The sequence below is a fragment of the Lemur catta genome, chromosome 10 (assembly GCF_020740605.2).
Source record: "Lemur catta isolate mLemCat1 chromosome 10, mLemCat1.pri, whole genome shotgun sequence".
In the NCBI taxonomy this organism is placed as follows: Eukaryota; Metazoa; Chordata; class Mammalia; order Primates; family Lemuridae; genus Lemur; species Lemur catta.
Genome location: NC_059137.1, coordinates 58,898,548 through 58,910,982, shown reverse-complemented (window position 1 = coordinate 58,910,982; position 12,435 = coordinate 58,898,548). Strand labels below are relative to the sequence as shown.

General features: G+C 40.3%; 1 protein-coding gene across 5 annotated transcripts in view; it reads left to right on the top strand.

The window, feature by feature from the left end:
- The window catches only part of KDM4C (lysine demethylase 4C), a 358,852-nt gene that overhangs the window by 290,214 nt on the left and 56,203 nt on the right, over positions 1-12,435 (top strand). For all 5 annotated transcript variants that reach the window (XM_045563844.1, XM_045563846.1, XM_045563845.1 and 2 more), the window contains one exon: positions 11,642-11,827. In XM_045563844.1, the coding sequence (XP_045419800.1) occupies positions 11,642-11,827 (186 nt within the window). The remainder of the gene's footprint in view (positions 1-11,641; positions 11,828-12,435) is intronic.

Genomic DNA, 12,435 nt, shown 5'->3' with positions numbered 1-12,435 from the left:
GAGTTTGAGGTTGCTGTGAGCTAGGCTGATGCCACAGCACTCTAGCCCAAGGTGACAGAGGGAGACTTGTCTCAAAAAAAAAAAAAAAAGAAAAGTTAGATAGATACATGATATTGGTGAACCTATTTAAAAAAATTGTTTCCTGACCATGGCTATTACAGTGAAAACAAAATACTTCAAAGTCCTAGGGAAAGATCCTGGGCCTAGCAAGGAGACATTTTTTTTCCTTCATAAAAATAATTCTCACCAGAAGGTTAAGTGAGGCAAAAAAAAAAAAAAAGGTAAAAAATTAATAAATAAATCTGAGAAACATACACTGGTGATACTGAGTTGAGCCTTGGTCATCACATTTGCCATTAAAGTGAGGGCTGAAGAATGAACACATCGGCCAGTGACAGGAACATGGAGATGGGAAAAGTCACATGTGCTGAGTGAGACCTGACGTGGGAACTTGGTAGAGATTAGGTGACGAAGACAAGAGAAAGTTGGTGATGTTTGTCTTGACACAGGACTCAGACCACGGGCTCAGCAAATGCTCCTGCCTGCACTCTTTTGTGAAGGGTTATTTAACGTCACACTCTTTTTGTCCCTTTGTGGTATATTCCTCCCATAACTGGGGTGATCTGACTTTTTGTCCTGTTTGGATCTTATACCCAAGCTCTTTTGCCTTTTGCTTTAGCAACCTGAAAAGAACTGATATATCATTGCATTCTGCTGTTTCTTTTTTTTCCTCACCTTTTAAAGAAAATAGTAGCAGTGGCCATGTTTGTAATGCCTTTTATGTTTAGAGAGCACTTCTGTATCCATTACCACATTGATTCTGCAGTGACCCTGTGCAGTACAGCTCTAGAGGCTGAGGCTCAGAGGGGCAGGGTACCTTGTCCCCGTACCCTACATCTCAGTCTCCTTTACTCTGGCAGGTAGGGGTAAGGGTGTTTCAGTTAGTCTAGAAATCTGCTCAGGTGCCAGTGAGCAATATGAGCCCCAAATGTTACCTTTATCATAAAAAACTAGAGGCCTTGAACTCTCCTTTCTCTGTCCTCATTTTGCATTAATCTGACCAGGGAGGGCCATTTGAATAGGATTCCAAAGAATGATGTTTTTCTTTATAATTTACTATTGAAAACTACCACTTTGGCCCCAAAATGTAGCACTAAAATATAAATGTACATACATATAGACAAAAGAAGTTTATATTTTACTACTGTGAAGCTTGATGGACCCCTCTTGCATGGGCCTTATATTTTTACGTAGGCAAACACATAGAGAAATAGAGGTGTGGGAATTTCAGCATCAACTGGATTATCTTCATCTCTTAGAAAAGTTCTGGGCATGACAGAGGACCACACTTTAGTTTTATGATTGCTAGTGAGCCATAATATAAGCAGTAAATGTCTCAGAGTATGAACATGTTCTTTTACACATCTGCTTGGGTAATTCACTTTTGAAAAAGATCTCACAGAAATGGAATTTTTAAATATCCAGAAAATTCCATTAAGAAATAGAGGGAAAATGAAAGCTCATTATAAAAGCCATGCCAAGAATAAGTAAATTGTGGCCTAGCATCTGAAAAATATTTACTTTTATTTGAAATGAACTTTTAATGTTCTGACCTTGGGCTGAAGAGGTAACTGCTGGGCCAGTCCAATATCTGTTTGGAGTCAGCCAATTTTTCATGGCAGAAAAAAACATTGTAGATAATGTGAATGAGGTGGTGTTATTTTCATGAAGAAAATCTGTGTGTTACGGATTTACCTTACTCCTCTGTTGCCTCTTTTGAGGACTTGTTCATGGTTAGCAGGAAAGACAGGAAAATGGAGGGTAGAACACGGTGTTTTTGGTTCATCGTAGGAGTGAATCTGGAGGTTCTGATTCTGAAACAATATGAGGGAAAAGACAGCTCTAAAGATAATCATGCTTTATGCCCCATCTATTTGTATTATTATAAAAACATTTAAAGAACATTGAAGAAGAAAAAGAAAAACCTAGGAATCCCCTAATCTAAACAATGTCCTTCATTTTTATTCATTCATTTAAATCTCTTTTCAGATGTGTGCGCTGTTGGTGTCATCACTGTATGCATGTAGTTTGTGTTCCAAATTGTGTGAATATATACTTTGAGTTGGATTGTGGACATTTGCAATTGTTCTGCATTAGGGGTTCTTAACTTTTTTGTGTCATGGACTCCTTTGGCAGTTTTTGGTAAAGCCTGTGGACCTCTTCTCAGAAAAATGTTTTTAGATATTGAAAATAAAATATACACGATTACAGAGGAGATCATTATATTGAAGTACAGTGATGATATTACTGTAAAAATTAGGTTGTGATATTGTAATAGTCTATGAATGCATTAAAGAATAAGATGTGGAAGATCAGTAGTTGTATAATTGCCAAGTAATTATGAACAAATGTTTCGAATGTGGAGCAAAGGAAGGAAGTTCATGCCAGACAGCCCCTGTTATCTAGGTGAAGGAAGCCTCTCAGTTGTCTTTAGAATGTGGAGAGTTGGGCTGAGGTTGACAAGTGGTCATGTTTGAACAGATTTACTGAAGGATAAGGGTAGCATTTCTTACCTTTTACTATGTCTCATATACTGTGCTAAACCTTTTATATATGTTCTTTCTCTTAACCCTGAGGGCAGCTTCATGAGGGGTAGGGTGCTGTTATCATCTTTACTTGACCAGTGAAGCAACTAAGATAAGTTACCTATTGTTCTTATTATAAATAGGTCATTATAAAAATATTGACTATTTACTAGCCCTCAAAGGAGGTCTACCTAAGTAATCCAGAAGCAGTCTCCTGATTAGTAATGCAATGCAAGGCCACATGGTAGCAGATTTATGAGTCTGCCCCAAACCTTGGACCAGAGCCTGTTTTACTGCCCTTTGTCTATTCCCTGTAGTGGGAAAGGTAAAAAGAGTTTCTGAGTGACTCTAAGGGACACTTGAGATGGTAAACCTCAAATTTGCCTTATCTAGGACACAAATCCCTAAACTCAGTGTTAGGTGATTTTTCTCCTGTGGCAACCATCTCAGAAGCCTGAGCAGAGGAAGGCGGTGGTTGGGGACTGCAGGAGAAGGGCTGGGCTCTGGACTGGACAGCTTGTGTGCACACAGGGGAACCAGACCCTGAGTCAGCCCTTCCCAGGGCTGCAGTTGTCTGACCTGGAGAGGCGCTTCCTCTGAAGGGTCGCCTGGGACATGTCTGCACTGCATTGACTTTATAGCTTTTCATCACTGCTTCCTTAGTTTTATTTGGAGACACAATGCTGGGATATTTCAACTTAATCATAAATTTTCTCAATGTGGTCTGCTCCTAGCATAATTGAAAGACAAGAGGCAAAGAGGTTGGGGCAGGCCACAGACAGAACAATTCATGGGTGACAGTTTCTAATAAGGGTCAGGTGCACTCAGGGGCCTCGGGACAGCTTCTGGTGTTCAGAGCAGGACGCGTACCCCGGCACAGCAGCTTGTGTCGTTATCAGAGAAAAATGATGAGGTCTCTTTATTGTTCTTTTCCCCAACCACTCAAATAAGTATCATTCAGCAAGAAGGGTATATGCAGCAGGAGTGTCTATAAAGATTCATTTAAACTGTTAAAAAATACCTAGGGGAAATTGGACAAGAGGGAGGTGCTTGAAACTCACTTGTGGGACACAGTTTCTTCACTGCAGATCTGAGAATTGGACATGCCTTTGCTGTTCCATCCCAGGCCTCACAAAGGAATGCAGTTTCAGTAAATACAAAGAAAACAGAGATTTGAGAAAGTGTACACACCTCTAAAAAAAAAAAAAACATTGAAAAAAACACTGCAGCCTTTCATGCTGTTGGATATTTGCACTGAGAACAAATACTACTGAGGATAATTAGCTCTTATCTTTGATTTATTTTGTTTTTTTGTCAGGTATCTTTAGGCCTTCAGGCTTGAGGCAAGAAATAAATAGAAAATGTGTACTAGTCCTTGCTTCGATAATGCCAATAGCAAATCATATCTGATATTCATAATAAATAAAGATTTTTTTTCTTGCTTGTCCTTGGAGCAATGGAAAGCTTGTAAGCCAGCCTTCCTAAACTGTGACAGATAAGAAAATCATGTCTTTTAATTTAACTAATGCAAATTAAATGATTAATATATTATGGTTTCCTGCATTAATTCAGAGAGGTCTGAAACTAGGTAAGTTGAAGAGAGTTGAGAAATCCTCTTAAGTTGTAAGTAACTAAACAAGTCTGGGTAGCTTTTCATAGGGTGGGGAGCACACACAGCAGTGGCTCTAGCAGGGCACAGTTGTACCAAAAAGGTCAGTGTGACTTTTCTTAAGCAAATAATTCCGTAATTCTGAAATAGAATCCTGAAATTCTAATAAAAGCTTTATTCCATGAGAGTAAGAATTTCTGTTTTGTCTCTGCTAAACAATAATTTCAAATAATGAAATTTCCTCTGGGAAATAGGTGCTCTTTAATATTAACATAAAAAGAAATAAAAATGCAAAATACAAAGGTACTTAGAGAACACTTCTTTTGTGGTTTAGGAGGCTTTCCTTCCCCACCCATCAGCTGAAAGATGTTTAGTGATAATAAGTATGTAGAATAGTGTTTGTTCTAAGGACTAGTACATGTAGCTCTCTATATGCAATAATTGTTTGTCCCCTTTGCCCTTTAAATTTGAAATAAACTTGAAGGATGGAGCCCAAACAGGCTGTGAGAGAAGTAAAAATAAGCGATTGATTTTTTTCAACATAGATAACATTGCCTATTTTGTAATTCAGCAAATGCTGCCTTATACTATCAGTGAAATACTTCTTTCAACGTGAGATTGTGATGTTGCCTTTAATGTTTATTTGCAAATGCTGCTTTTACATCTGAGTTTTCTGCACAGCTCACTTAGTGTAGAGGGGAATCTCTGTTTTTCTGGTGAGAAGGGCCTAGGAAAGAATGGCAGGAAGTGTTTAGCAGCCAGCCTGGTTTACCCACAGGCTTCTCACCACTTCACTTCTGTCTAAGCAGGGCATGTTAGTTTTCTGTTTCTGTGACTTGCCCTTGTGCCTGTGCCAAGGTAGAATTCAAAATCAGCTATGTCTGACTTCACAGTCCATTCTGCTAACTACTACGAAATACTGCATATTCCTTACATGGAAGACTGGAGGAGTGTGATGTTTGATCAAGGTATTCCCCAGATACTTAGCTTATATACTATGCCAGGTACCTTTAGTGAAAGTACAGGTAGAATTTATCCAATTCCAAAGGAGCAAAAGACGAACAAATAAAGAGATGCCTAACAGGCATTCCCAGCTAAAGGTTGTGCTGATTTTTTCGATGGCCTGAGCTATAGAATTGCTTAGTTCCCTGTAGCTTAACCCAAAGCCACTAAGATAATTGTAATAAAACAGGAGCCTAATTTCCATCTAAAAATTAGCTGCCATTCCTAAGCCATCACCAGTCTCTCACCTTGGCAAGTAAAGTTCATACCAGAGTGCAGTCCAAGATCTTCCAAGATCCCACGTTTTTAGCCCGTCATCTTGGCTGTGCTCTCACTTCTTGACTCAGTTTTGCTCGTGTTTTTCTACCTCTGAGTTTTATTACTTCCATATAGAATGTCCTTTCTCCTTTTTCATCCCCCTCTATATGCAGGGACTAAAGCCTGCTAGTCCTTGAGGTTAAGCTCAAAGTCTACCTCCTTTTGCTGGCTTTCCTAGTCCTCTAAACCCTGCTGGACAGCTTCTCCGAGCATGTGGCAAGTCCTGCGTCCCTGCCACTGCAGTCTCAGCCAGCATGCAATGTGTCCTCCAGTAACTCTCCAATGCAGTGCCTGACCTGATGCAGAAGCACTGCATGCTACATCCAAATGCCAAGAAATTAATTACAGGAAACTTTGAAGAACCCCATTTTTACTTTATTATGAGTTCTTTGGAGCCAGCAGGATGGAACTCACCCAACTATATCTGGACTTAGGGACACTTGGCCATCATTCAGAGTGGTGCCCAGGTGACCTGCCTGCACTCTCCTGCCACTTGATGGGTTCTTTGTGTCCTGAGCTGTCTAAGCAGAATCAGACCTGCTTCCTTATCCTGTATTTGGTGTACCTCAAGTGGCTGCTGTAAAGCTCATCCTCTCTTGCTGCTCTTACTGGTCTGCTCAGTGGATTGGTGTGAGTGCTAGGTACTCACCAGCCGAGGCTCGCATGCTACCCTCACCTTTGCTCTGCTAGTCCGACTCTCTCTCCTAAACCCAGCGGGGCTTCTTCTTTCCTATTGTGATTATCGCTGCAAAGCTTTTGTTACAGCTATTTTTATATACCAGATTAAGCTCCTCAAATAAAAGGATTGTATCTTTTTCATTTTTGTATCTCCCTTTGCATTTTGCAAAATGCATTTTATATAGAAGATATTTAATTAGTATAGAAATGGGTGAAAGAATGAATTAATACATTGTAATAAGGAAACATTCATTTAGGTAATTGATATTCATTAGGTACCCACTTTGTGCAGCCAGTATACCAGTGCTTGGATTAAAAGATGTTTCCAAAAGGATTCGTACTTGGTGATATTCCTTGTGGCGTTATCTGTTAATCCCAAATAAAACAAAGTATGACAGTGCTGTTGAAATAGTACTTTTCAAAAGTCATTTGTTAATTTGTCAGTTTATGTCTGAACTGCTATGGCCTTTCTAGTTTTAGAATTCTTTTGTGATTCTTATTTAATATTTTCTCAGTGCCAACAGTGACTCTTTAGCCTTGTTTTGAATAAATGTAGCCTTATATATCTGATCCCCAGGCACCTCTGTCCATTTTTCTAGCGCTGTCTCTTGGTCTAGCTGAGCTCATCCCTGTGGCCTTTCCCTTTTGGCCTGCTACTTGACTTTTTCTTAGCTTTCTCACCTTTTGCAGGGTGACTCTCACCAAACAAAAAGCGATGAGATAAATGGCTTCTGAAACCTATCATAAATAAGGATTTAATTCAACACATTTGGCATCATGAGCCATTTATTTTAATGCTGTGAACTCTGAGTGCCCAAAAAATAACTTTTTGGGGAGGAGGGGCAGAGGACTTACCATGTTATGAGCTGTTGCAGTTTACACCAAATTGTGTTTTACTATATCCTTTTATGTGTGGGGTGAGGCTGCGTATTAATTGCTGCCTCCCACAAAACAGCCCAAGCCCTGTAGCATCAGTGCACTGGGGGGGGGTTTGCTTTTCAGTGTCCCCCTTTTCCTTCCCTCCCCAGCCACTCTTTATCTCACTGGGTAAACTGATTGCTCTTGGTATTAATCTACTCCTCTCTCTTTTCCGCCTGAAAAGGAAGTTGGCAGTTGTAGCAGTTGTTACATTCTACTTTTCATTCTGGCCACATTGTTACGTGTCTGCCCCAGTAGACTGTACACTCCTTGCTGTAGAATTCAGGTTTCATTCTAGCAGTATCCCTCAGCACTAGTCAGTATTGGCACATGAGTGATTGACTTAATGAATACTTTGATGAGCAGAACATAAATCTTACAGGTAGTGTTAAAAACAAAAAGATTTTGCTATAAATCTGTGTTTAAGGACTTGGAGGAAAAGGAAAAGCCTCAGTCCTCTGACCTGTCTGCAACAAAACAATAGTGATGTCTATTGAGCCCAAACAATCCCCCATTTGAGTTGTGAGTGTAAGCTTGCCATGTAGTGCCTGGAAAAAGTGTCTTAGGAAAGCTAAAAGAAAAAGGAATTAGCTATTGTATCATTATCATTAGCTTGTAACTTGTTTGATAAGGAAACAATAATTAAAATAAAAAGCATTTGTGCCTATTTTGGAATTACCTATTTATGGAAGAAAAAAGAATCATAAAACTGGCAAAACAACAACAAAATTGTATCACAAATCATATTAACAGGAATGAAAAGGGAAGGAGATGTGCTTTGAACCTCCAGCTCCTTCACAGCTCATCATTTCTTGATGCCCTTTGCCAAGCTCGATGCTCAAGGAAATCTAATGACACACAAAGCCTCATTGCCAGATACTTCATTACTTCCTCAATCCATTAGTAGCCTTAATGGCCTATGCCACTGGAATAAGTATGGAAATCCAGTCCCCCAAGAAAGTACAGTGCTTTATAAATCATGCCTGCCTGAGGATTCTCTCGGCCCTTGACACTGAAGAATAGGTGGAAAAAACCCATTGTACTTCCTGAATTCCCTGGTACTGGAGGCTCTCAGAATAAGTGACATCTTTTACCTTTTTAACCCTCTAACCTAGTGGTTCTCAAAGTGTGAGCCATGGACTGACAGCATCAGCATCACTGGGAACGTGGCAGAAATGCAGATTCACCAGCCTCCCCCCAGACGTACTGAAACCCTGGGAACGGGCCAGAGTCACTCGTTCTCGGCACTGGCCTTGCCAGAACTGTCCCCTCAGGGGCACCTGCTGACAGCTCTGTGCTGGGCAGTTGGCTCCCTGGAGTCCAGTGCTCTCCAACTCTCCTCTTTCGTTTACCTCCCCACCAAACACACACTTTTTAATTTTATTTTTTAAATTTATTATATATTTTAATACAAAAACTCCATTTATCTTGAGGAGGTTGGAAGTTAACTTAGATTTTTTCTACTTCCCTCTCCAGCCTTAACTCTCATATGAGGTAGAAGCCCTGCCTGGGGTACTCTTCACTTTGTTTTTCTAGCAATTCTCAAGACTTCATTCTGAAGGTAAAATTATCAGTGTCTCTGTAGGCCAGGATTAGGGATAACCTTAACTAATCCAGCTGCCCTACGATAGTACTTACCAAATAAATCTAAGCATGTATAAGAATCTTCAGAAACATCGTGTTAAAAACACTCTGAGTGGCACTGTTTTAGAGTAATTACCTCATGTTGACCCAGGGTCTTCTCTTCTTTTAATTGTGCATTCTTGGTTTGGGGTAGCTTTGAGACCCATAGGCTGAAAGCTGTTCTTACTCCTTTGGTATCCTTTGCCTGTTCTTATTTTGGCTTAGTGCTCATCTACTTTGGTTTCTCTGTTGATCTCATTCTGTCCGTTTCCCATGGTCTAGGAATTCCACACATTTGTGGTCCTCTGATGGCAGTCTTTCTTGGTTGTCAGTGCTAATATGGTTTCATATTTATTAAGGGTTTGCAGCTGGATCAGTGGTAGAAGGGGCCAAGTGCACCATATTGGTCCAATCAGTCTTTGCTTTTCTTAAAGCTTTACTTCTTTCTGTTGTCCCCAAGCATGACTCATTGCAGCAGCCATTCTAGTTCCATATAGCATTCTGTCCCTACTGCTTTCATAGCACTTATTCCATGATAACATTCTTAAGAAGTGTCTTATTTGTCTTATATGTCTTTCACCTACTGGATTAGATTCTGTAGCCCCGACATGGGTAGGTGTCCAGTTGCCACAGGTGTTTCAGCCACTGTGGAGAAAAACTGGTTTAGCTGCCAGCAAATGAAAATGGAGGTCAGAAATACTACACAGACTATACTACAAGATACATTCAGAATGACTCCCCTGATAGGTTCTATGAGGTTCTCTGTCTCTTGAAGAACCTGTGTGGTGTTTAAGTTAAACTCTTCAACTCTAAGAATAAATATCTTCCAAAGCATCAAAATAGGATAGTGTACAGTTAGGTTGACTCTAAGGACATTTTGGTTCTAGCCTTAGACATTACTCCTTCTGTTACTCCTGGTAGAGGGCATAGCCCTTCTTAGATCCCAAGGATTGAATCCTCTCGGGGCTTAAGTGTATTGTCTCTATCCCCTTCCCCGTTTTGGAGGGCCTCCGTGGAATGAGGACGTTAATGGTGGCAGAGGCTGGGGGGTACCAATTCTGTAATTAGCTAAATCTCAACACTCTGTCCTACCCTTAAGAGATCCTCTCTAATTAGGAAAATAAGAAACAATTCTACTTTTCATACATCTGTCAGTCGCTAATAAACTTATTCAAACACTGACCTCTAAGATTGCCAAAGAGATAGGTGCTAAGATATTAATAGTGCTTTTATGCATCTTATGATGGGTCTTGTTTTAGTTCTCTCTCTCTGTCTCTCTCTCACACACACTTTATCTCCCTTTCCCCCCACTTCCCAGGCACCTCTGTGTGTGTATATGTATGTATGTATGTCTGTGTATGTGTACTTTCTGAATCAGCTAAGCCACATCTTCAACTTCCATTTAAAAATGCTTAATTATACACTGAATCTGGATGTATAGGGAAGTTAGTAAGTGCCTGGAGAATAGGTCCCTTATAGGGACTAGTGAGAAATAACACTGCTCAAGTAGGACATGAATCTTCACTCTTCCATCTCATGGTGTTTCTTTGTTTTAAATGACTTGGAGATAAGGAGAAGCCATTAATATGTGAAGAATATTAAGCCAGGTGGTGGTGACATGGGATTTATGTTGTAAAGAGATCACTCTGGCAGCCCAAGGGAAGATGAATTGAAATGGAATAAAATAAAATATGGAGACACACAAGCTAGGAGGCTATTACTATGCTGGGCAAGACACCATGGGTAGAGGCAGTGACAGTTGGTACTGATGGGTAGGGAGAGATCGGAGTAAGATTAAGGGACAGAATCTATAAGACTGAGTTGCTGATCGAATATGAGGACAAAGAAGACTTACAAGTTAAGTGTACAGGTTTGTGATAAAATATTACAATTCCCAAAAGGCAATGAGTTTAAGTACCTTTTTTTGTCCCAGGAAGGAAAATGTACCTACAAAAGAAGAGCAGTTGCACCAACATTTGATGAGATTGCAGACCTTTTCTTACCGTTAGGAATGAAAAATTGAACTTTTTGATCATTGTTTCATCTGCTTTCCAATCCTGACTCTATGTTGTTCTACAACCATATATTCCTAAACCCCAAGCATTAGTGCACAAGTCTTATATTTAGTGAAGCTGTTTGATTTTCCCTATCTCTCATAACAAATGCACTGATAATGTTTAGGGCTAATTGTGTGTAATTTAATTTTCAAATTGTGATAATCATTATTGCTGTTTTTATTTTCCTTTTCTCTTCACCAGGCATCATCAACTATAGACATTCAACAAAATTACGCCCTTTAGGGTGATTTTCAATTTTCTCACTTTGGAAGGCATATTTTTTTGTCAGTCATGAAGGGTTCAGACTTGGATTATTAAACACTTGAGCCCCTAGTTCCTACACTGGACCATTTAACACTTTATTTATCCCTGTCAATGGAAAACTTAGTCCATCTGTATGCTATTTGGGTGTTTCTGAAGACCTCGTCTAATTTAGGAATGTGTGTGCCTATGCTCCAAACCATATTCTACCTCTTAGCGTGCAGAAAGACATACTATGCAGGAGGTAAAACAGAAGTAGCTTTTGCATTCGTGGATGATTTACAAGAGCACCCTTGAGGCCTTTTCCTGAGCTCTGTACCTGGCGGAGCATGTGCAAAAGAGTTTGGCTTTCCTAACTACTGGAAGTATTTAAACATATGTTTGGTAGTGTGTGACCATAGAAGTGTGTTTCCTTTAAAGTAAGCAGATTATATTGCCACAGATGCTCTCGCCACTAGGGCCCCTGGAGGGTCAGGACTTGTTGATGTAATCAGGTTTTTTCTTCTCTAATAGCTATTATTCTGTGAATTATGGAAATTGGCTGGGTTATAGAGTTTTAGTTCATGTTCTTCTCTTTTTTAACCTCCCAGAAATGCATCTTCTGCAGACACCGGGTTAAGAAGGTCTCTGGAGCCTGCATCCAGTGTTCCTATGGGCGCTGCCCGGCCTCCTTCCATGTTACGTGTGCCCATGCTGCTGGAGTGCTTATGGAGCCCGACGATTGGCCATACGTGGTGAACATCACCTGCTTTCGACATAAGCTCAACCCAAATGTGGTAAGGCGTGCTCTCCCTTCCCTGATGCTGAGACTGCATCTGGATTCTCCCCTGTATACCTCTAGGCCTAGCAAGCTTTACTCTGTAATGTTATCCATTGTTGACATGTCTAGACCAAGGGTTCCTTCAGGGCAGAGATCACACATTATTATTTATTAGTATTTGCCCAGGACCTCTGTGTGTCTGGTGCACACTAGACACAACAAATATTTATTGAGTTGAATGAGTGAATGAAGAGATGAATGAATAAAACTCTTTATACCTGTTCTGGTTTTGGATCTGTATCCAGGGCTGCTGAGTACAGTTGTACAGATTGTGCACTACACATATCCAGGGTGAGAGTGAGATCATTTCTGAGAGGGAAACAGTGTGAGAAGCACCACCTGAGATTATGCAGTAAACGATCTATGCAACTGTACACTGTAGCTTTGGGGTTTTATTCATCTCCTCTCTTAATGGAAGAAACAAAGAGCAGCAACACAGTAAAGGGAGAGAAAGGATGGCCGCAAACTTTGGGGGCCTTGGTCCCTGGGATGGGTTAGGTGAGGGCAGCATGGAGGCTCTGGAAGGAGTGACGACGATCTCATAAAAACATAGAAATGTAGAAG